The sequence below is a fragment of the Trichomonas vaginalis genome, chromosome IV (assembly GCF_026262505.1).
Source record: "Trichomonas vaginalis G3 chromosome IV, whole genome shotgun sequence".
Classification (NCBI taxonomy): domain Eukaryota; phylum Parabasalia; order Trichomonadida; family Trichomonadidae; genus Trichomonas; species Trichomonas vaginalis.
In genome coordinates, this window is record NC_067206.1 from 9,005,612 (window position 1) to 9,028,823 (window position 23,212).

At 32.2% G+C, this 23,212-nt stretch overlaps 9 protein-coding genes and 5 pseudogenes across 14 annotated transcripts, besides 2 other annotated features; 4 read left to right on the forward strand and 10 right to left on the reverse strand.

Moving 5' to 3' along the window:
- Positions 1–12,026: part of a mobile genetic element that runs on past the window's edge.
- Positions 51–608, forward strand: TVAGG3_0055890 (organellar and viral DNA polymerase type B; the record flags this gene model as incomplete). Its single annotated transcript, XM_051221196.1, has 1 exon — positions 51–608. One exon carries the CDS (start codon positions 51–53, stop codon positions 606–608), a length of 558 nt encoding a protein of 185 aa, XP_051106182.1.
- TVAGG3_0055900 lies at positions 928–1,802 on the reverse strand (annotated as a pseudogene). The gene has a single exon. A coding segment is annotated over exon 1 (875 nt).
- On the reverse strand, positions 2,310–2,729 carry TVAGG3_0055910 (protein of unknown function, DUF4108 family; the record flags this gene model as incomplete). The annotated part of the gene is made up of 1 exon (XM_051221197.1): positions 2,310–2,729. One exon carries the CDS (start codon positions 2,727–2,729, stop codon positions 2,310–2,312), a length of 420 nt encoding a protein of 139 aa, XP_051106183.1.
- TVAGG3_0055920 lies at positions 2,766–3,349 on the reverse strand (annotated as a pseudogene). The gene has a single exon. A coding segment is annotated over exon 1 (584 nt).
- TVAGG3_0055930 lies at positions 3,418–3,995 on the reverse strand (annotated as a pseudogene). Its single transcript has one exon. A coding segment is annotated over exon 1 (578 nt).
- TVAGG3_0055940 lies at positions 4,024–4,820 on the reverse strand (annotated as a pseudogene). Its single transcript has one exon. A coding segment is annotated over exon 1 (797 nt).
- TVAGG3_0055950 (protein of unknown function, DUF4106 family) lies at positions 6,141–7,000 on the reverse strand (the record flags this gene model as incomplete). The annotated part of the gene is made up of 1 exon (XM_051221198.1): positions 6,141–7,000. A coding segment is annotated over one exon (860 nt), but the record flags the coding sequence as incomplete, so codon positions are not given.
- Positions 7,372–8,087, reverse strand: TVAGG3_0055960 (annotated as a pseudogene). The gene has a single exon. A coding segment is annotated over exon 1 (716 nt).
- Positions 10,198–10,561, reverse strand: TVAGG3_0055970 (protein of unknown function, DUF4106 family; the record flags this gene model as incomplete). The annotated part of the gene is made up of 1 exon (XM_051221199.1): positions 10,198–10,561. A coding segment is annotated over one exon (364 nt), but the record flags the coding sequence as incomplete, so codon positions are not given.
- TVAGG3_0055980 (uncharacterized protein) lies at positions 11,034–11,915 on the forward strand (the record flags this gene model as incomplete). The annotated part of the gene is made up of 1 exon (XM_001312390.1): positions 11,034–11,915. The coding sequence occupies one exon, from the start codon at positions 11,034–11,036 to the stop codon at positions 11,913–11,915; it is 882 nt and encodes a 293-aa protein (XP_001312391.1).
- Positions 11,925–12,026: a terminal%2Cinverted (terminal inverted repeat of Maverick-3 transposon ID:TVAGG3_0055740).
- A 954-nt stretch (positions 12,027–12,980) lies between these two features.
- On the forward strand, positions 12,981–13,856 carry TVAGG3_0055990 (glycine-rich protein family; the record flags this gene model as incomplete). Its single annotated transcript, XM_001312391.1, has 1 exon — positions 12,981–13,856. One exon carries the CDS (start codon positions 12,981–12,983, stop codon positions 13,854–13,856), a length of 876 nt encoding a protein of 291 aa, XP_001312392.1.
- A 171-nt stretch (positions 13,857–14,027) lies between these two features.
- Positions 14,028–15,169, forward strand: TVAGG3_0056000 (glycine-rich protein family; the record flags this gene model as incomplete). The annotated part of the gene is made up of 1 exon (XM_001312392.1): positions 14,521–14,907. One exon carries the CDS (start codon positions 14,521–14,523, stop codon positions 14,905–14,907), a length of 387 nt encoding a protein of 128 aa, XP_001312393.1.
- A 2,137-nt stretch (positions 15,170–17,306) lies between these two features.
- Positions 17,307–20,108, reverse strand: TVAGG3_0056010 (uncharacterized protein; the record flags this gene model as incomplete). The annotated part of the gene is made up of 1 exon (XM_001312393.1): positions 17,307–20,108. The coding sequence occupies one exon, from the start codon at positions 20,106–20,108 to the stop codon at positions 17,307–17,309; it is 2,802 nt and encodes a 933-aa protein (XP_001312394.1).
- Positions 20,109–20,275: 167 nt separating this feature from the next.
- TVAGG3_0056020 (biological adhesion protein) lies at positions 20,276–22,931 on the reverse strand (the record flags this gene model as incomplete). The annotated part of the gene is made up of 1 exon (XM_001312394.2): positions 20,276–22,931. A coding segment is annotated over one exon (2,656 nt), but the record flags the coding sequence as incomplete, so codon positions are not given.
- Between the last annotated feature and the right edge of the window lie 281 nt (positions 22,932–23,212).

The window sequence follows — 23,212 nt, forward strand, 5'->3', positions numbered from 1 at the left end:
TACGAAAGGTAAACTATGAATTCCTTGGTTTTCATTGCAACCATAAGGTTATGGACAAAGATTGCGACATGTTATATAAGAACATCTCTGACCTTTACAAATCTGAAGAATTTAAGACCTACGACAACTTTGTTTCATTAGTTGCAAAATGTGTTTGGGAAATAAGAGATAAAGATAGTAGGGGTAAGGTATGGAACGAACAAATAAGACCCGCTATGTTCGAGATGAAGAGAGCAATTGACGCCTTAGTTGTTTTAGCAGGTAAGGTTTCAGAATATAACGCAAAAATGAACCCACAATGTTCTAAATGTAAAGCAGCAATTAGGAAATATAACTACTCCGTCAAAGAGATAGAAAGAATGCGAAACGACTATGCAGACTTAAAGAAAGAAGCAGAAAAACCAGCAGAAAATAAAATGGATATGTTAGCATTTCTGAACAAAAACTATCCAACAGCAGAAGATTTCCTATTATCTGACGTCAAGAAGAAGTATAAAGAAACTTTCGGTATCGTTAAAACATTCGATATCCTCAGCGAAGAAATAGAAGCTACGAAATTGTTTAGGATTTCAAATATACATCATACAATTCATGTAAAACGCTTATAAAATAACAGGTGAAAAAAGAGGTGAAAAAAGAGGTGAAATCTCACCTCTTCACCTAAAATATATTTTTATTGAATTCAGCAACAAAATTCTGAGTAAAATAATTTTTAGGGCTTGTGTCAAACCGTTGAGTTTTCACAAAATTTAAAAAATAACGTTTACCATGTGAAACGCTTATAAAATAACTGAGGTGAAAAAACAGGTGAAAAAAGAGGTGAAATCTCACCTCTTCACCTAAAATATATTTTTGCTGAAAAATGACCAAATTTCATGAAATTTCTCTAGACCGACTTTTACAGGGGTAGCCAAAACTCTTTATTTTTCAAGCTTGACTTTTTACAATTTGAACTTTGTTCGCGTAGATATGAATTCTGAAAGAAGTATGAGGGTCTTGTATGACTTTGTACTTCTCCCATAGTTCATGTCTGTCAAACTTACCTGCCATGGACTCTTTCATAAGTTCCATGAAATCGTCTTCGGACAATCCAGGGAAAAGTACAATGTCAGTAAGTATTCTTTTAACATCCTTACTTAAACTCTTTGCTGTCTGTACACAAATGACAACTGAGATGTTAAAGTGTCTGAGCTTCTTAAGAATTCGACACATATCTTGTTCTCTATTCTTAAGCAAAGGATGAGAAGCAAAGTCATCTAAGATAAGAAGACACCTATGAGGGTATGTCTTCCAATCGTAAGATTGCAATTTCTTCGAAATGTATTCTATCTCTTTCTGTTTGTTTCTGAAGTGTTTCTTCTCTAATATTCTCTGCATTTCCTCATTTGGGTCTTTAAACTTAGAATTTATATACTCATTTATAGCATTATACTTCAAAACTCTTCTTTGGTACTTCTTTATCCAATCCAACAACTCAGAGTCTTTTATACATACTAACTTAGACTTCTTTATAATATCTTTGAACGAATTGACGGTTTGGTCAAATTGACCAGAAGTACTACAAATGACAACTAACTCATAAAATGGGTTCTTCTCATCTAGTTCTTGTTGTTGTGCAGCCATTTTAAGATAAGTGAAAGTCTTACCCGACCCAGGTGGTGCAATTAGACCTGTTATACCATTCTGAGCAAATAAGAACTTGTCATGTATAGGCTTTATCTGAGCATTTTCTAACTTCCTCTTGTTCTTGTTTAAAACATTCTCAAATTTTTGTCAATGTCAGCAAACTTTTTTTCTAACATATTTTTAGAAAAATTAAAATTTTTATCTTTTAGAAAATGTCTAGCGATTTCGCTATCTATATTCGAGACAAGCTTTTTGACTCTAAAACTCTGTCGACCATAAAATCTTACATAGTGTAAACAAGAAAGGTGAATTTGTTCTAAAGTTCTGTTTCTGGGAATATGACAAGAACCATAAAACATTAGAGAGAAGTCTTTAAGTTTGTCAATGACAGACTTGTTGACAGAGATGACGCCTTGGAGATGAAGTCCAACAAAAGTTCTTAGAATGCAAAGAAGACACATGCGCTGTTCTTGAAGATGAAATAGAAAACAGAATAGAAGAGCTATTAAAGGACAAAGAACTTTTACATAAATATGGTTCGAAATTTGACATAACTCCACCAGAGAAGAAGAAGAAAGAGAAAGAAAAAGAAAGAAGTAAAGAAAAGAAAGTAGAAGAGAAGAAAGAACCTGAACCAGTTCCAGAGAAAAAGAAATTTGACATGTAAAAATAAAATTTTATTTTTAGAACATTTCTGGGTCAATGTCAATGTTCTCTTCCTCTTTAGGAGCAAACACTGGCTTAGACTCTAAAATCTTTTTACCCAATTTACCTTGAACTTCAACTATCTTAGACTCATAATATTCATAGTCGTCTGCTTTCTTTGGTTCATAAGGTATAACAAGTTTGTATGCTTTGCCTTCTTTAAGGTTTGAAAACCTTCTGTCAAAATTTTCTTTGACTGCTAACAAACCTTCTATGTCTAAGTCTTCAAATTTCGCACCATTTTTAGTCACAATAGCAAACTTAACTGGTTCGATGTTCCAAACTTTGTCAAATGAAGACTTTTCAAAATGGTAGAAGTAAACATTCAAATAAGCGAATGGGTCTAGTTCTTCTTTGACTTCTGTCATGTACTTGTTTACTGAGATGAATTTTGCCATCTTTTCTATCGGATAAAAAAAGATTTTTTTTTAAATTTACTCAGAAAAATTTTTCTTTGTATATACGCCGTTCTGTATATCTAAAAGATTTTTGACATTTGCCAAGAATGTTCGTTTAGACGCTGCCATATAACCATACTCTTGACAATACTGTTTATATGAATCGTACAATGACCTTTCATCTAAACACTCAAAGTTAGTCTCATCTATAAACAGTTCATATACACTCTTGTTTGCTTCTAACAATGTTTGTCTCTCTTCGGTATATGGAATTTGTCTTGGATTGAACTTTGAAATATCTAATGTCATGAAATATGAGAACAAGTGGTTGTAAAAGTTAGGTGTCAAAGTTTCTGCTAAGTCGTCAAAATATTCTGTATCTTGCATATGAGAATCTGACGTTCTGACAACTACATATCTTCTGTCAGAACTTTCTAACTTCATCGGAACAACATTGTTTGAAACCATAATGAAGTTTGCAACATTTTCACAAACTCTTTGGTCTTTATATTTTCTTTCAACAACTCCAACTTTGTCTGTTATAAGACTCTTCAAAGCATCTGAGTTCAAAACTTTTGTTGTATCTATACTTTGAAGTTCATTGCAACTATAAGTTTCATATTCTCTATTGAGGAGTTAAATTTACCGCAGATGTTTTCTAAGTTTGTCATATTCGGGTTCGAATAGCCTAACAGTTTGCACAAAATATCTGTAAAGAAAGTGTTCTTACCAGTTCCTTGTTTTCCAATTATAATGAGAGCAGTTTCATTTTTAGCACTTGGATGTTGTAAGATGTTTGCAAACCAACATAAGATATACTCATAGACTCTTTCGTTTCCATTGCATATAATTTCTTTGACATGGTCTAACCAAGCTTCTATATATTTTCTTTCCATTCTACTTGTTCATATTTATATCCAGTGAAGATAGAATAGAAGTTTGGAGATGGTGTATAGAACTTTATACCACGAACTGAAAAATCTTCTAACTTTGACAATAAGATATCCCAAGCATCTAACATCTTCATTCCAACTTGTACAACTTTTATTTTCTTAAGTTTCTGTCTACATTCTTGTTCTGAAACTATGGTTGCTCTTGGTTTGTTAAAGACAACATCCCATTCTTTCATGACATAACATTCTGGGGCAGAGTCGACATAAATGACTAAACGTTTCAAATTCTCGACTGCTTTGTTATAGTCTCTAAATGGACACATATTTCTGAAGCTTGGAAGTCATAAAAATCTGAAACATCTATTCTGTACATTTTTATAAAAATAAAAAAAATATTTTTTTTATTCTTGACTTTGTTGTTCTTGCATTTGTTGCATTTGTTGTTCTTGAGCTATTTGTTGTTGAAGTTGTTCTTGTAGTACAATACTTTCACCAGTTGCATCTTCCAATTCGAAACTTTCTGCCGTCATTGACAAATACATAGGACATAAAAGTTTTACAGGAACAAAGTTTGCGTCAACTAAGGTTAAGTTTATGTTTGCTAAAGTGTTTGAGTTTACTAAAGCTGAAAATCTGCATTCGAATGAACAATAGGCAAACCAGCAGAGAAAGTATTGTTTATACGCATAAGTATCTTTTGGTCATAATAGTTTCTGTCGACATTCGAATAACACTTTGAACCTAAGTTTGAAACAATATATAAATTGGTGTGCTTAAAGTCAATGGAATAGACATTCCTTGTATGACACCTTTTCCTGTTATAGGAAACTGTTGGTAGTAAAAACCAGAATAAGTTTTGTATTATAGCTCATATCGTTTATAGTAAACTCAGTCGGACATCCAAACATAATGAAACCTGCTCTAGTTGCAGCACATGTTACATCCGTCCTTAAAGTATTAAATAAGTCAACAAAACCTGTTGGTGGTATATCTGAGTAAGTATCTTCAAAGAGTATTTTTTACCATTCACAACAATAAAGTCTTCTGGTGTCAAAAGAGCAAAACAGGCTTTAGTCGTCATTGTGTTTAAGGTTAGTTTACAATATCGTCCTTGAGGACTTTGTAAGTTTGTTGTTATAGAATTATATGACTCAGGGTTTTTAGTCGTAATAGTATAAACCATTATGTCTTCTGCCATTTACTTAGCAAATAAATTTTAATGAAATGTTGTGGTCGTCAAATATTTTTATGACGTCTGGGAAACTATATTTTAAGTTCAACGTTTCACCTCCTTTCATAACGTATATCTTGTCAATGACATTATATGAAACACCACAGCAACTAATGTCGGGTTCTATTTCTTTGATGTTTATATCGTCTGCCTCTGTCAAAAGTTTCAATAGTTCTTTCAAAACTTCATGAGGTGCATGACATATGAGTTCACTTTTACAGGGTTGTGTTCGACCAAGTTTAACATTATACCTAAAGCTTGACAAATCTTCTCCTGAGTTTTAAGTTTGTCTTTAAGTTGTTGGTAGTCGTTTCGAATATCTGCAACAGAACTTAAGTCTCTGCTAACTTCAGGATATGTTGGTTGTTCTTTTACAGGAACTATTGTTATACCATCTTCGTCTTCGTATGGTTTCCCCACTTCAACATCTCTTTCTTTGACATTGACAACAACACTTTGACTGTTTGTTTGAGTTGGTGAATTTAACTTCACATCTGCCACCGCCATTAAACCTTTTGAAACACTTACGCTTCTATTTTTCGGAAATGACATTTTACTTAGAATAAAAAGATGGACGTATTTGAGTATCTCTTCGAATTGAAGCAGAACAAAGTTTACACACACAAACAATACAAATACATTGACAGAATAGTTCTTTATACAAACAATGGAAAATGTTATAGAATAGCAGTCTTTGCTGAACCAAAATATTTCCATAAAGCAAAGAAAGTTGGTATAACTGAGATGGTGAAAGTTCTTGAAGCAGACAAAAATATAACAACAAAACTGACCGATATTTCTAAAGGTAAGTTTATAATACAATATTATGTCAAAACTGGCGTACTGTCAATATTTGACGGAGAGAAGTCAGTTCAAGAACAACTTACTGACCTGCTGCCAAAATCTGCTCGATGGAAGCTGTCGTTATGCCAATCTGAGGAGCCCCAGCAGGTTTCATCGAACGAATCTTCAAAAGAGCATCTTCCGTGAAAAGTGCTATTGGTTTTGTAAACTTCTTTGCTTTCAATTCATCTGGACCGTCTCTGTCACCAGTATATTGTATTTGACTGTACCAACAGTTGAAATACCACCCATAAAGTCTTCTGAGTCAGCAAATGGAATGCCAAGCCAAAAGTTTGAACGGTCTCCATTTGTATATTGAGTTTTTTGACTCCTGTATGAGTCCATACTTTCACATATGGCATAATAGAACTTTGCATTTCAGGGTTAATGGTTGTTGTGAAGTTGTTGTTAAAGTTCATAGCATCTAATGTCAAGTTGTATGACCTCATATCCTCAACTGTAGAATATTCTTCTCTTGGATAATATTTGCCATCTATGTTTATATGATATTTAATACCAGGGTTGTAGAAACAAGAATAGTCATTTATAGTTCGTCTGAACAGTACAAACATAGTATCTGCATGTTTCATTGCAGTTGTTAAAGCAATATCTGTTCTTGCACCTGGGTCAGCACTTTGGTTTCCAACTTCACCTGCAAAGTCTTTGACAGATATTTGGTGTATAGGGAACATAAGTGGAACTGCAATATATTTGGCAGCTAAAGCATTTGAAATATCTGGGTCCAACATATAGACTGCAAGTCTGCTTTCTATTCTCTTGCATTCAAATTTTTCGCATGTGAACTTAACTGGGTCCCAAGCATCTCCAGCAGCATTGAAATAATAGTTTACTTCAGTGTTGAGGTTTGAGAAACCAAAGTCTAAGTCAACTTTGTTTTTGCAAAAGTCGGCGAATGACATTTTATTTGTTCCCACTACTTCTGTAAGAGTGAATGGGTCTTGTGTTGGTGCAATGACTAAGTTATTTTTGCTTGGAGTAAGTTCGATAGAAATTTTTCCTGCCCAGTTTGGCAAGTATCTTAAAAACCTGAAGATGAGGAAAGATGACAAAGGAACTCTAAGTTTCAGTTTTACTTTGGTTACTGCTGCTGCAGTTTGTCCAGAAAGGTTAACATAAACTCCTGGAACGTTAGGGTCAAGTCTTCTTATTTTCTCAATAGTTGCATACTGGTCTGTTTGTTCTCTAGCTTGTGGTTGTACTGAGTTTCTCAAAGCGAACCATTCATAGTTTGCCCATGTTACTGTTTGAACTAAGTCAGAGTTAGAATATATCTTATATCCCATGAAAACTTCTGGAGCATATTGGTATCCGACATAGAAAATTCCATTGCAACCTTTCTTGTCAGACAACTTGGCAGAAGGTTTTATTTCAATGTCTTGTTCCACGTATAAGAAGAGTTGTCAATAGAAATAATGAAACCTGTCGCAAGCAATATCTACTGTTGTTGAAGAACCTTCTCCAAACTCACCTACGTTTCCATAAGAAACAGCAGTTGTATATTCGTAAGTTCCAGGAACTATTTCTGACCTTCTAATGGCATTGTCGCATTCGTTATACCATTCGGAAACATTTCCATTCATAGCATCCAAAACTGTTGGCGTTATATTCTGAGCGGCGTACATTTCATATGAGTAAAAATATAGAATAGTTGGATTTATATGTCATAATAGAACCCACGTGGACCAAGCTTTACTTTCTTCCTGACTGAGTTTTTAACTCTTCTTTTTCCTTCATTGCCCTCTGCTTGAAGTTGTTGCATCTTTGCATTATGTTCATCTAGTATGTTGCAAATTTCCCATGTCCTTTTTGCCTTTTGGCTCTGGTCGCCCATCTCAGGTAACCTATATCCTAGAAAGAGTTTGTCATAGTCTGTATTTGAGTCTTCGCGTATTGTTTGCATGACTCTTTCCTGAGTTTCTGGTTCAAGCTCTTCAAACAGTGCCTGTCCATATGGAATAAGCTCGTTTCCAAATATATGTTTTTGTAGCCATTCTGGTTTTCTTTCCATGTTACCAACTATATCTTTTGTGAATGGGAAAGCTTTTACCCAATCTTTCAGTCTTGCGTCGTTTATTTCTGTAGTTGGTTTTATTTTGTCAAGGAACATGTTTTTCAATACTAACATTTCATTTGGTACTGTCCATTTGAGTTTTCTTAAATATTCATCCCTTCTCGTTCATTGTCTGCAAAGTAAGTTTTTATGACATTTTGTAAACTTTCGTTTGCAAGGTCATGTACAATAGGTTCTCTTCCTTCTGTCTCCCTAACTTTCTTTCTAAACTCTTCACCAAATATACCATCTCTATGGTTCTGTGTAGTTCTTTGAGATAAATGTTCTAGAACGTCAGGTGTTATATTTCCATCAGCCATGTTCATTTCATACTGGTCCAAAATATCTGCATCTTTCATATCTTTCAATGGCATTAAAGCCGCGCTGAAAATACCAGCTATATCTGGTTCACCATTCACTTCCATTGCGTCTACAACTTCTTGGAATTGTGGTTGTAAGTTTATGAACCACCTATCCGGGTTAGCTTTATGACCCCATCTCATTGTAGTTCCATCGTCTGCAGAAACAAAAGTAGGTTTGTTTCCATCTTGGTTAGGTTCTGAATGAACTTTAAACAATGTTTCATTTCTATATGTTTTCTTGAAATTTAACCTTTTATTTTCACCGAGTTCATCCGAAGATTGAACGTTAAATGCTCGTAAGTAAAAAGGGTTGTTGTATTTGTGTACATTTTTTTTCAGTTCTTCCATTCTATGCTGAATATTTTCATCTGGTGTTGGAGTCTTTTGTATGTCGGCAAACATTTTTCGATATTCTTCTACTATGTCAGCCGAATTTTTTTTAGACTCTTGGAAATATTCCATATTCTCCGCATACTCTTGTTGAGGGTCAAGATTTTTCGGCTGTTCCAAATCTTCATCTAGTTCTGTGAAGTTAGTTTCCAAAGGAGTGACTTGTTCGTTTCCTTCAGGCTCTTCTAGCTGTTGTTGCTGAACTATTTCTTCCATGTCTGGTTGTATCTGAACTATTCTTCCTGTGGAGTTTCTTGTACCTCATCTGCTGGCATTTCATATATTCCGAGACCGTTTTTAACAATTTCCCTATCTACGTCATCCGCATTCATAAGCTTTTGTTCTTTCGTTCCGTCTCTATTTTTTACGCGTTTCATGACGAAAGTTGAATTGTCATTTAGCTCTGACATCAAATATCTCGGAGTAAATTCATCCATGTCATTTGGATGATATGCTATTAAATCATATCCCTTAGCGAGCTTGTATTTTCCAGGTTTGAGATTATATCCGTTTTGGTGCTGAGCCATAAAGCTAAATAGGTTCGGGTCAGTATTTCCATCCTTGAACTTTCCAATAGCTTCTTTATATCTGTCACTAAAGTCAACAGTATCTGGGAAACCACACTCTTCTTTAAGCATTTTTAAGAATTCTTGGTTTCCTTGTTCTCTACTTCTTTTATGTCCTTGCTCTGTTTGTGGTTGTTGTTGTGCAGGGTTTTGAACTGTTGGTTGCTGTGCTGGTTGTTGTGTTGGTTGTTGTGTTGGTTGTTGTGTTGGTTTTGGTGCATGCCTGTGTCTGTGTCCATGTGACGATGTAAATGTTCTAGGTAGTCCTGGTGCAGGTGCTTCTCTTGGAGGGTTTGGTGGTATATAAGTTCCACCAGCTGGCACATATGTTCCATCTGCAGCATAATGTCCTACCTGACTTTTCGTTTTTAAGAAAGCATTTACTAGGTCTGTTTTGGTCTGTTGTAACTCTTTTTCTTGACTTTCCACAACAGTTGCTCTAACGGCGTCATAGGCACTTTGAACTGCATGTCTCGTTGCTGCATCTGTTATTTTCGTCATATTTTGTGCTACTTCTTTTAACTCTTTGTCGAAACCTTCAGACTTCAGTTTCTTTCCAGATGAGAAGTCGTTCACTTGTTTCACCTTACTATGAAGAGCTTCGAAGGCGTTCTTAAAGTCAGCATTCGTTAAAGCTTCATTTGAACTGTCTTCATCCGCTTGTATTTTTGTCCTTATTGACCCTATGAGTTGGGCTGCTTTAGCGTTGGCTTGGGCATCTAACCAGTCATTGTTAGCTTTTATATATTCTGCGCTTTTCATTGCCTTTTGCATAGCCGCGTCGTTATTTTTACTTTCTTGTGCTAAGTTTTCATACTGTACGGTTTGGTTTTGCAACTGTAAAAGTTTTTCTGCCTTTACATTTGCTTCAACTTCTTTTTTATACTCATCGCTATCCATATATGTCTTCAGGGCTTTTTGTTTTATTTCTTCATCTTTCAGTACTTTATATCGAGTAGTATGGTTTTTCAAATTTATGACATCTTGTTCCATTTTTGCTACTTCTGCTGCTTTTTCTGACACTTTTTTCGCATATTCCTCTGTACTTAGTTCTTTCAGTTGTTCTTCTTTCTTCTTTTTCTCTACGTTTAACTCATTGAGTTTCTTTGTGTGTCTGTCATATTCTAGTTTCTTTTCGTTTTCACTTATTTGTTTCTGTATGTCTATGTTTGACTTTTTGACATCTGTTATTTGATTTTTGAGTGAACTCAAATTCATTTGACTTTGAGGGTTATAGGCTGTTCCGTCTGCAGCTCCACCATAGCCTGCCATTTTCGCTAAAAGTGCCGCTCTTAAACCTCCACTCTGTGCACCAACAACTCGGTTTAAAAGCATAGGATTGCTTGACATTTGTTGCAACATAGTGGGGTCATTCAGCATTTGTTGTTGCAACTGTTGTTGTGGTGTTAGTCTTACTATTGGATGTTTCAATGCTCTCTTCCTCTTACGTATATTCTTACGTAGCTTACGTGGCATTTTAAGTGAAGTTAAAAAGCGGTTTTTGACAGATGTTTATATGACACTTTTTGTTCAGCACAAAAAACTACTCGGTCAAAGTGTTGTCAGTTTTGTAAAATAACCGTCCTATCTCATTCTATAAGGGGGAAAGTCTTCTCAAAGTATACTTCCTTGGAACGCCTGTAACTTTTCCTGTAGCGACGATAGACCCTTACTTGTCCGGACAAAGTTATACTATTTTGAGTGCTCTACAAAAAAGTCAACGGCGACGACTCTCAAAAACCGTTGTGTAAAAAGTTTTACCGTTGGACAAAAAAGTATATATAGAAAACAAAAAACGTTTATAGTTCATTCAATATTTGAGATGGAACGGTTTGCCAACGGAGACTTTTCAATAAAATAAAAAAATAGAGGGGGTTACCGTTGACGAAAACGGTTTATTTTAAACTTTTCTATGAGTAGTCCGAAAAAAACAGTTTATTTTTGTCTAATGGAAGCCAACATTAACAATTCTCAACCGCTAACCAAAGCCAAAGCCCCACAACCTCCAAGAACTGGCACAGCTGTTAGAATAACCGCCAAAAAGTCTAACAGCGAATTAAGAGAAATTCTTCAACAAATTTGCTCTAAATATCTCAAAGACGCCGAAGAAAACACACAACCAGACGCTATATACAATACTCAGTTCTGTGAAGTTCTGAACAAAGCAATTGCTAGTTCAATTGAACTTACTAAGACAATTCCAAGTCCAATTGAGCTTAGCGATGTCTTAGTTCAGTATTTTCCAACATTTACTAAGCTTATAATGTTGAGAACTTTATACCAAGTTCGTCAAAATCTTCCTCGTAACATCCAACGGTCATTCGACAAGACAATTGCCGAATTCCAAGTCTTTAGTTACGGATATGACCAAGATGAATACATTGACGAGTTCGGAGACAATTGTACAAAATGGTTTGACTGCTATACGACTACACAATTTGAATTCGACTTTCTCGAATTCAACGCAGCAACCATTTATATCATTGCTCTTTACCTTTCCGAACAACAACAAGACCTCGCAGATGGAGATGTTGTTACTGTCGTCATGGAAACTCCTGAACAATTCGGAAAAAAGAAGTCTCTAATTGCCAAATTTGTTCCAGGACATCAGCTTTTCCAACGCACAGAAGTCTTCTGTATTCCTGGAACTAAGTTCTTTGTCAAGAGCGAACTCAAACAAAGATATAATGTGTCATTCAATTACACATTATATAATGTTTTCGACCCAGAAGAAGGCTTCTTCCCAGAAGCAATGGAGGAAGAAGAAGAGGAGGAGGAAACACAAGACTCTATCCAAGAAGAGTCCTCCGAATTCACACCAGAAGACTAACAATTTTCCGAATAAAAACCTCATTTTTTACTAAACATCTTCGGGGCTAGAAGGGGCGCAGCCCCTGGAAGCCCCACTACCTTTTTTTTTTTTTTTTTTTTTTTTTTTTTTTTATTGTATTAGCCTATTTATTTATAATCCAAATTAAATAACTTTAAATTCAATATTTAAAGAATAATTTTGAAGGAATTGAGTTACTTTCCCCGACAATAAAATTGAGAGGTTTACATTTTGACCGAACTTAGCATGCAACAGTTCACAGTTTGTGAAGTCAACCGAAGAAAGTTTTGAACAACCACTGAATGCAGAGTCACCGATGGTTTTGAGCATCGATCCTTGTGGTAATTGTATGGATAAAAGAGTATTCGTGCTTCCTTTGAAAGCATAATTTCCTTTAGAAGAGTCGCCATAGATTTCTTCACATGCTTGCTTGAGAACAACGTCAACCCTACGATCGGTCGCAAATAAGACACGATCGTTATCAATATAAGTTTCACCAACAACTATTGGCTAGGTTTAAACTGAAATCGAAATTAATACAAATTTTTTGAGGTATTTTGAAAATAAAATTTCATTGCAATTTATCTCACATCATCAATTGCCAGTCAATTACTTTTGGATCTGTAAAATACATTCAATTTTCAGAAGCTTTGAAATTTTAAAATATGAATTTTTGAGGTTCTTTGAAAATAAAATTTTATTTTAATTTATCTTACTTCATCAAATATCACTAAGTAAATTTTGGATCTGTAAAATTAGTTCAATTTTTCAGATGCTCTGAAAATTTATTATTGGTGTTTCGTCTTTCATTTCTTGTTTCCCCAGAAACAAAATGACTTGAATTTTTCCAACCATTAGATATGCACTCATATGAAATCCAATATGATACCCATATACCAAAAATAACATTAGAGACATTTTCATTTCTTCTCGAATTTTTCAAAACATTAATCCCACTATTAATATATTACAAAAATTTCATGGTAATTAATTCCTGCTTCATCATTTGATTATTATCAAATAAAATCTTCTTAATTCAAATCAAAATAAGCAAACTAAGCTCATATGACACTAAATTTTCCATATATAGGGAATTGTGACCCTGTTCAAATACATTTATTACCTGGAAGGTACTTATTCGAAGCTTGGGGTGCCGCGGGTGGAACAGAAAACGAAAGTTTTGTTGGTAAAGGCGGGTATACTTCCGGCGTAATTAAACTTACAAAACAAACTCGATTCTATGCAATTATTGGTAGTCAAGGCCAACCACCCGTCAGAGCCATGATTAGTCCTTCAGGGGGCTGCGGCGGTGGCGGGAAAGGCGGAATGCCATACAGTTCCACATACTTTTCTGGCGCCGGCGGTGGAGGTGCGACAATAATATATTATGACACTGAAAATTTAGCCTCTAGAATAATGGTAAGTGGTGGGGGAGGTGGTGGATCTAGTAACAGATGTTTTTTAATACCTGGCTATGGTGGTGGTGTTGTAGCTGGAAATGGGTCAAACTTAATCAGTTTGATTTCTACCGGCGGTTCTCAGAATTTTGGCACTGAAAGTGGAGTGGGCCAAAATGGCAAAAATTCTGGAGGTGATCGATATTGTGGTGCAGAAGGAAACCCTGGTTGTAGTGGGGGATATAGAGGTGGCATGACAACAACAGGAATAGGAGATTTCAGTGATGTCTCTGGAAGCGGTGGAAGCTCCTACGTTTCAGGTGATCCACAATGTGAACCGAATTCAATGGCTTCGTTCTTCAATACTAAAATATTAGCAGGAAACGAATATTTTGATTTACCCAATGGAACAAAGTCATTAGGAAATCCACATCATGGACATCTTCGAATTACTCATTTAATTCCTAAGCCATCATGTCAAAATATATTATATTCTACCAAATACTCATTCTTCTTCATTTTCATATTTATAATTGACTCGTAAATAATTTCATATTTTTTTGAGCTTATAACTTCAACATAATCTCATCACTTTGAGATCTATAATTAACTGTTATTAATAAATATATCATAACGCAACCATATTTAATTGAAAATTGATCTCATCTCAGAATATATGGAACACATTTTATCAAGTGTTCAATCTTATGAAATAATTTTAAATGAAGGAAATTCGCATTCAGATTCTGATTAAAGTTAAAGACAGGTAAAGAATGTTTGAAATATACTCGGCTCAAAAATACAGATGTTGCCACAAATACTTCCAAATGATTCGAATTGAATTTTCTCAAAGTATCCATACTGAGTTTAGTTTCAAAACTACTATAAAATCATTCATATTTGGTCAAGTGTTCAACTTTAAAATGGCAATTGAATCTTTTTAGGCTATAATTGAAATATAAAAGTTTAATTTCGACCAGAAATCATTTTAAATGACATTAAATTTTTCATATACAGGCGTCTGTAGCCATATTGAAATATATTTAACGCCGGGATAGTACTTATTCGAAGCATGGGGAGCAGCAGGAGGAACAAACGATGAAAGATTTGTTGGCAAGGGTGGGTATACATCTGGTGTAATAAAACTTACAAAGCAAACTCGATTTTATGCGTTAATTGGAAGTCGAGGTCAACCGCCTGTTAAAGCAATGACAAATCCTCCAGGCGGCTGCGGCGCTGGTGGGAAAGGAGGAAAGCCTTCCGTTCCTACGCATTTTTCTGGCGCTGGAGGAGGAGGTGCGACGATAATTTATTATGACACTCAAAACTTACCCTCTCGCATCATGGTAAGTGGTGGGGGAGGGGAAAATTTATATGGTGGATGTACTACACCTCCTGGCTATGGCGGTGGCCTTGTAGCCGGAAATGGCGGGTCCCTCAATAAAAATTTAGTTTGTCAAGGGGGAACCCAGAAATTGGGTACTCAAAATGGTGTGGGCCAAGATGGCAGAAATTCTCAAGGCGGATTATGTGGAGATGAAGGAAATCCTGGCTGTGGAGGCGGATACATGGGCGGCATGACTACAAAGCAATAGGAGATAACAGTGATGTCTCTGGAAGTGGTGGAAGTTCTTATATATCTGGCCATCCAGAATGCGATTTAAACTCCATTGCATCATTTTATAATACCAAAATATTAGCAGGGAACCAATATTTTGATTTACCAAATGGAATTAATTCTGCAGGAAATCCAAATGATGGCTATTTACGGATTACTAAAATATCTCCAAAACTTTCATGTCCACATATATTCTATTCTACAAAGTATTCATTCTTCTTCATCTTCCTTTTCATAATTGACAAATAAAATTTAAGATTGTAATCTTATGTTATATCAGTATCATTTCTGAGTTATTTGAGAACATGTTGTGAATCCCAATTATGTCCAAGAATTCGAGTGTAAAAAACAGTAATTTTTTGTTTCAAATTTATATTTGATATTTAATATTTACTTCATATGTAGAAATGAAGAAATTTAATACGAGTTCTTTCATATAAGTATTAATTATCACCAAAAAATCAGGTGATCGTTTATTTCAAAGGGTTCCCTCAATTTATTTGAATTCACTCACAAAATTTTAGACCATATCGATATACATATTATTCTACATTTCATATAATCATATATTTTATAAAAATAATTTTATGAAGATGTAAAGTAAATTTTTTGCGAGATCTATTCTTGAAATATATAAATTCATTTTATCCAAGATAAGCACCATACTTTATACTAACAGATTGTCGGTTTTCGATACTACAGTTATCCGAAATTTCAATTGAAAGAGATGAAAAATTTTGTTAAATTATGTGACAAAGTTTTCATTTCTCGGGTAGAGAGCAAAGTTATCATTTTTCAGGACCTTCATACGATATATGGGATAGGTTCTATGGTAATACCACTATTGACACAGTTGTTAACACAAGTCGAAGAGTCACTGGAGACAAAAACGTCTTTGTTGATTACGTTCTTTTCAAAAACCTTAGCCCACTTGGTGCTATTTGGATATCTAATCCAACTGCAGATACAAAAGCTCTTGTTTCAATATCATCTTTTTATAACATTTCCTCCACAGATAATGGAGGATCAATATATTATTTATCACAAGGATCATTTGTTCAATACAAAGTCTGTAGTTATGAATCTAAGTCAACAGCTACATATGGAGTAGGATCTCACTCAAGAATTGATGTGGCAAATGCTGATGGCCACATGAATTTTGCAATTGAATCATCATTTACACACAACACAGCTTGTTTTGGTATTTTATCTCATGCACATGGATTTCATCTTTTTTCATCAATAAATGTATCTAATTCAAATCTAGATGCAAATGCAGCATTAGTTAGCGATAGTCCTGCATCTATTTCAATAACAAATTTTAGTAATTTCGAAAATCTTTTAGCAAATAGAATATGTTGCTTTTGGCATGGGTTAAACAAGCATAATTACTATTTTTGTAATATTGTTAATAACAAAGATCTAGAAAATGAACGAGGAATTTTCTCCCTCTCTTATGATGTTTCGCTATCAATAAATAACAGTTTCTTCAAAGGAAACAAAGCTTCTTATTTATTTTATGCATTTCAAGGATCTGCAATAGTCAGTGAATGTCATTTTGAATCAGATAATGAATTCATAGTGAATGAGAAAACTATATCTCCAACGTTAATGAGAAAACTCAATATTTCTAATTTGTATTCTACTCTTTTATGTGATCCTCCAATTAAACATAAAGATACATTTTTCATTCCAAATCTTCCTATTTCTCATTTATTTTATGATCAAGTTTCACTTCCTTCTGAATAAATCCTTCTAGAATTATACGATATGGAGTCAGATGTTTCTAGAAAAACTTTGATTGACTTAGAATAACAAGTAAATAATCTTTGTAGTTTGAATACAAACATGACAACAAGTTATTATCATTTCACAGGAAGCAATTGGATAACAACTTGAAAAGTATTTGGTTTTAAATGTGTTGAGTATGCAATCAAATGATTGTTCAATTGCAGACATAAGTATTGAGAACATAAAACACTTAAAGTCAATCGTTTTTCGGTGAAATTTTGTAGTTCTCCTGTCTCATAAAGATGAGAAAAACAAAATAACTCTGATATTGAGAATATTGATTGTTCATAAAATGAGCATTCCGAATATCATAAAAATAAGCATATTTTGGTAGCTAATAACAGATTTTTTTAAGGATACAAATATTGATTGCAATGAGTTTAAAAACTTAAGTATTGAAAAGAAATATTGCGCCAATCATATAGTAGAGAAGAATTTTATGTAAGAACTTAAGATAAAGTACCAGAAATAAGTCAATAAAAATAGAAATTAAGAAATTATCCATTGAAATGTCAATATCCTATAAATAACATTAAATATTACTTTACAATAAACTTTTATACTACAAAAACATAACAAATACAATTACATCATTTTGAGATTTTTGAGTTCATTAGGACTCAAGTTTTTCTTTAAATATTCAGTATCGCAAGCAATTCCAGACTTCAGTCTTATGAGTTCTTCCTTAATTTTGAGGAGTTTACTGATAGAATCTTCATTTGATCGATTTTTTTTCTTCAAATCATCGATTTCTGCAATGAGATCTGATTGTTTCTTTATAGAGTTCTCATTTATTTCAGAAATCAAATCTCTCAGCTCATTTATTTTGTCATTCAGAGATTTCTTTGTTTTTTCAAACAATTGGTGCTCTTTATCCTGTATTTTCTTGAATTCTGTCATCTCATTTGCCATTTGCAGCATCATTTCCTGTTCTTTTTCAGAAACAGACTGATTTACAATTGTATCTACAGCTTCAGACAAAATATCACCGGCATATGATAGTAATCTTGCTCTCTCTATAACAAGTGTTATATTATCCTTGTTATTATCGAATTTCCGCTTGAAATCGGCGAAAATTTCAACTAATTTTGTAGAAATACTCTCTTGTATTGGGAATTTAACCAAAGAAGCGAATTGTTGTTGTCCTGTGATGGTAATCAACATGTCCGATGTGAGTTTGATCGCGTCATTCGCGTTTTTCTCGTTTAATTCTTTAATTCTCTTCAATTCATTGAAAATTTCTTTATCGTTCGAGACACAAAACTCTTTTCGGATTTTTTCTTCGTTTTGTTTTGTTTTCTCGATATAATTGAACATTTCGGAGATTGCGCTTTCTACTGTCTCTCCTTCGAACTCAGGCACTTTCTCGAACACTTTCTTCTCCAAATTATCATATTTCTCTTTCTCTTCTTTGACAAAATTCAACAATCCTTCGATATCATCGTAATTCTTCTCGATATTGAAGGTTTCTTTGATTCCTTCTGTTAGATAATGACATTTCTCTTGCAAATCTTGTATTTCTTCTAATAAATCATTGTTTTCTGGAAGAATTTTCGAAATATTTTCCAAAATCTTTTGTTTTTCTGTCATTTCTTCGTTTTCTGCTTTAAGATATACACATTTATCATGTAAATCTTTGATTTCTGATACAATATCACTGTTATCTGGAAGAATTTCAGAAATTTTTGATAAAATTTTTTCTTTTTCTTTCATTTCTTTGTTTTCTACAGTTAATAATTTATAGATCTCTTGTAATTTCTGTATTTCTTCTACTAAATCACTGTTTTTAGGCATAATTTTGGAAATATTTTGCAAAATCTTTTGATTTTCTTTCATTTCTTTGATTATTTCATCATCTGAACCATTATCAGGCACTATTTCCATCAATTCCTCATGTAGATTCTTATATTTTTCAGTTTCATTTTGCAATTTTTCAGAAATTTCTTTTAGATTTTCAGATTTTTCGTCATTTTCAGAAAGAATTTCTTCAATTTTTTCAACTAAATTTGTTTCATTTTCAGATTTCGTCATTTCCACTAAGTAATTAATGATTTCTTTCATTCCTTTGATATTTGCAACCATGCCATTATCATTTCCATCTGTTTCTTGAACAATTTCGTTGATTTCTGATTTTAATTTTAATAAATTTTCATTTTCTTTTTTTAAATCGCTTAAACTACAAATTATATCATCATCTTTGTCAACATCCATGATTTCTTTAATTTGGTTGTTCATTTTCTGCAAATTCTCATTTTCCTGAGAAATTTTTGAAATTTTTTCAACAATTTTTTCATCATTTCCATTTTCAGACAAAGTTATTTCAGATAATTTCGATTTCATTGCTTGCAACTGTTGTTTTTCTTGGTTTAACTCAATAACTGATGGTAGAATTTGATTTGATTCAGAAACTTTGCAAATAGACATCAATTCTTTCTTCATTAAAATATTTTTCTTGTTTTCTTCCTTTAGATCATTGAAGTATTTGATTAAATCATTATTTTCAGAAATTTCTTGCAAATTTTTCAAAATTTTGTTGTTTTTCACCAAATTTTTCACTGCATTAAACAAATCATCATTGTTCTGAGCTTTTACAACTCTTTGAAGTTGATTTGTCAAATTTGTAAAGTCAGAAATTTTATTTGTCAAATTTGAAACAAAAATTGGAATTTCTTCAATTTTTGAACAATTTTTCATTTGTTTCAAGACATTTTCATTTGTTTTGATGAGATTATTAATAACACTATTTTGTTTTTGCATGCTTTCTTTGTTTTCTTCTATTTTTTCATTCATTTCTTCTATTTTTTCTTCATTTTCAAATTTAATTTTTGACAAATTTTTGTTTTCATTTTTCAAAAATTCCAAATCATTTTTCAACAAATTTATTTCATTTGTTTTCTTTTTGAACCTGTCCTCGAGGTCTCTAACAATACTATCTTGTTCTTTGTCATTTTCTGACATTTGTGAAATGATTTTTGTCAATTTTTCATTTTCAATTTCTTTTTGGGAAATTTTTTGTTTCAAATTTTCCAAATTTATTCCATTATTTTGCAATTTATCAGTCATTTCATTCAGAGTATTCTTTAGCTGCTTCACATTCATATCCTTTTGTTTTAGATTAACAAGATAATCATTAATAGTCTGATCCCTTTTAACAAGAACATTTCCTAATTCTTCATTAGATTTTTTACAATTTTCAATGTCACTTTTTAGTTGATTTACATAATCGTCTTTTTCTTTCAAAATTTTTTGTAAATCATTCAATTTATTTTGATTTTCATTTAATTTCAATTGTTGATTTTCATTTTGATTTGTAAGATTTTGTAATTGTTCCTTAAGAGTTTTATTTTCTTCTTCTTTTATTTTTATTGTTTTATTGTTTTCTTTCATTTGATTTATTAAGTTTTCATTTGTTTTTTCATTATTTGTTATGGAATCATTTAATTCTTTGATTTCATTGTCTTTTATTGTTATTGTTTGTGCAAGTTCTTTGATGTTCTTGTCTTTGTTTGTTATGTCTTCATCTTTTTTAGAAATTTTTTCGTTTAATTCCGAAATTAAATTCTCTTTTTCCAAAATTTGCTGCTGATAGTTATCAGAAACATTCTGTATTGATGAGTTCTTCTTATCCAATGCAGAATTCAAGTTTTGTATTGTCTGATTTTGTTTTTCAAGTTTTTCTGACAAAATTTGATTATTTTTCGAAAAATCATTGATTTTGTTTGTTAATTCTTGAAGTTTTGTAGATAACTTATTGTTCTTATCATTACTTTCCTTGATTTCTTTCTTATTCAAGTTGTTTTCTTCTTCTAGATTTGAAAGCTTTGTTTGTAAATCATTGTTTTCTTCTGAAAGTTGTTCAACAGCAATTTTCAGTTTCTTTATCATTTTCTCTTTGTTTGATTCAGATTTAGTAGATATCTCTAGTTTCTCTATCAGCTGCTTAAGTGCTTCTTCTTTTTTATTAGAAGATTTTTCGGTTTTATTCAAATTATTTGTCAGTTTTTTGTTTTCTTCAGAAATATTCAAAAATTCAGTATTTTTCTCTTCAAATTTTTCATTAATTTCATCTAATTCTTGCAGTAGTTTCTGTATTTGTTCATCTTTCTTTGCTTCAGACTCATCTGCTTCTTGCAATCTTTTCTTTAGATTATCTCTTTCTGTTTCTATTTCTTTGTATTTCACAGAAATTTCTTCAAACAAAATTTTTCTTTCTTTTTCCTTATTTTCTAAATCATCAAATTTATTTTGTAGATCTAAAAGTTGCTGTGTTTTTGTGTTGATCATTTCTTGATCATTACCAAGTTTTGTATTGATTTCTCCTATTTCTTTCTTTTGGTTGTTGATTTTTTCCAAATTTTCTTTATTTAGATTTTCTAAATTTGAAATTTTTTCTTTGAGAATTTCTTGGTTTTGTTTCAATTCCAAATTACTTTTATCACTTAAAAACAACTTCTGTTTTGTTTGGTTTAGAGAGACTTGTAAATTATCAATTTCTCTTAGATTTACATTGTTAAACTCTTCTTTTGATTTAATTTCATTTTGAAGTTCTTCAATTTCACTTTTCATTTGTTTTAGTTTCAACAATGGATTGTTTTCTTCATTGTATTCACCAAATAATTCTTTTTGAAGTTCAATTTCTTTCAATTTCGTATTTTCAAGTTTAATTTCAACTTCATTTTTGGATTTTGAGAGTTTTTCCATGTCATTTTGCAGCTTTTCATTCTGTATTTTCACAAAATTTTGTTCATTTTCAAGTTTTTCTGTCAAAATTTGGATTTCATTTTGGTAATTCTCAATAGATTCACGTAATTCCTCTGATTTCTTCATTACCACTTCGCAAGACTTAAGTTTATTTGATAAATCATTGATATCTTTTTGATTTTTGTCAATAATTAAATTTAATTTTTCAATTTCCTGATTTTTTTCGTTTTCTGAATTATTTAAATCCTCTTTTAACTTATTATTATTCTTTTCTAATACATCAATCCTTGCCAATTTAGTTTTAATATCATTTTCTTTTTCAATCAAATTCTGCTTCAAAAACGTAACATTTTGACATTTTGTTTGTAATTCCAATTTAGTTTTAATTAATTGTCTTTCTAATTCATTCCTTTCACCAAGAATATCAACATCATCTTGTTTCTTATTCCTTTGCATCAACAATCTACGCATAGCATCAGTTATTCCTTGATTTTCTTCTTGTAATTCTTTTTTTGCATTTTCTAATTCTTCAATTTTTGTTTTTTGTTCTGAATTTTCTTTAAAAGATTTTTCAAGTTCAGTTTTCAGACGTTTTATGTCTTCTTTTAAGTTGTTTCTCGAAGAAATAAGTCTTTTTATCTTTTCTTGCTGTGAATCAATGATTCTTTCTTGTTGTTTTGTATAAATATCTTTAGATTCAATCACTCCTTTGTTTGCAGATATCAATTTCTCTTGTTGTTGGTTTTGGTCGGTTGAATTTCCTAATTTTTTTAATAATTCTTGCAAATCTTCTTTTAATTTCTCGTTTTCTTGTGTCTTCTTGTCATTCTGTGATAATACGTCTTCAAGCTTTGCGTTTTGGCCGGAAATTTCTTTTTTCAATTCAATTATTTTTGATTTCAAAATTTTTATTTCATTTTCTTTTGATTTTAGGTCTAATTCGTTGTTGGAGACCTTTGATTCGAATGATCGATTCAGTTCTTTGTTTTCTTCTGTTTCATTTTCGATTTCACTTAATTTCTGGTTTAATTGTTTGTTTTCTTCGTCTTTCCCTTCTATTTCTTTCACAAGAACAATTATCTTCTTCTTCAGTTTTGCGATCATCTCGTTTTTGGCTTGGATTTGGTCTTTCATGTTTTCTTGTTGTTTTTCATTTTGAATTTCAAGTTTTTCTTGTGGTTTCGCTTTGTTTGATAGTTCTTTGGCTAGATTCTCTGCTTCTTCTGATCTCTTTGTCAGATCATCAACTTTCTTCTTTAATTCGCCGTTTTCTTGTTGTGATGTTTTTAAATTTTGCTTTGATTCATCAAGTTGTGCTTTGATTTCATAATAGTCACGAAGCTTATTGGTCTTTTCTATCAATTCATCAACAATTCTCTTGTTTTCTTTCTTCTGGTCATTCAATTGATTATTTAAGTCTCTTAATTGATCCATAAGCTGGAGTTTCTCGTCCTCTAAGTCATTTGTCAGATTATTATGATTAATACTACCTGACAAACTCGTGTTCATTATGTCAATATTATTCAAAAAAGAAACAAAAATAAAAATGTGGCGGTTTAAAATTTCCCCACTTCCCCATTATTAAAAATATAATAAATCAATTATAAATCTTGTAGCTAATCAAAGTTACATAGAAAACATCAGCAAAAATATAAATTTCAAAATTCAAAAAAATAAATTTAAGCTTTATTTCATCATAAATACAAAATCTCATTTATATATATTGTACATGTTTGAATTTTTGGATATAAACTTAATATTATCATAGATTACTCTTCAAAATTATCATT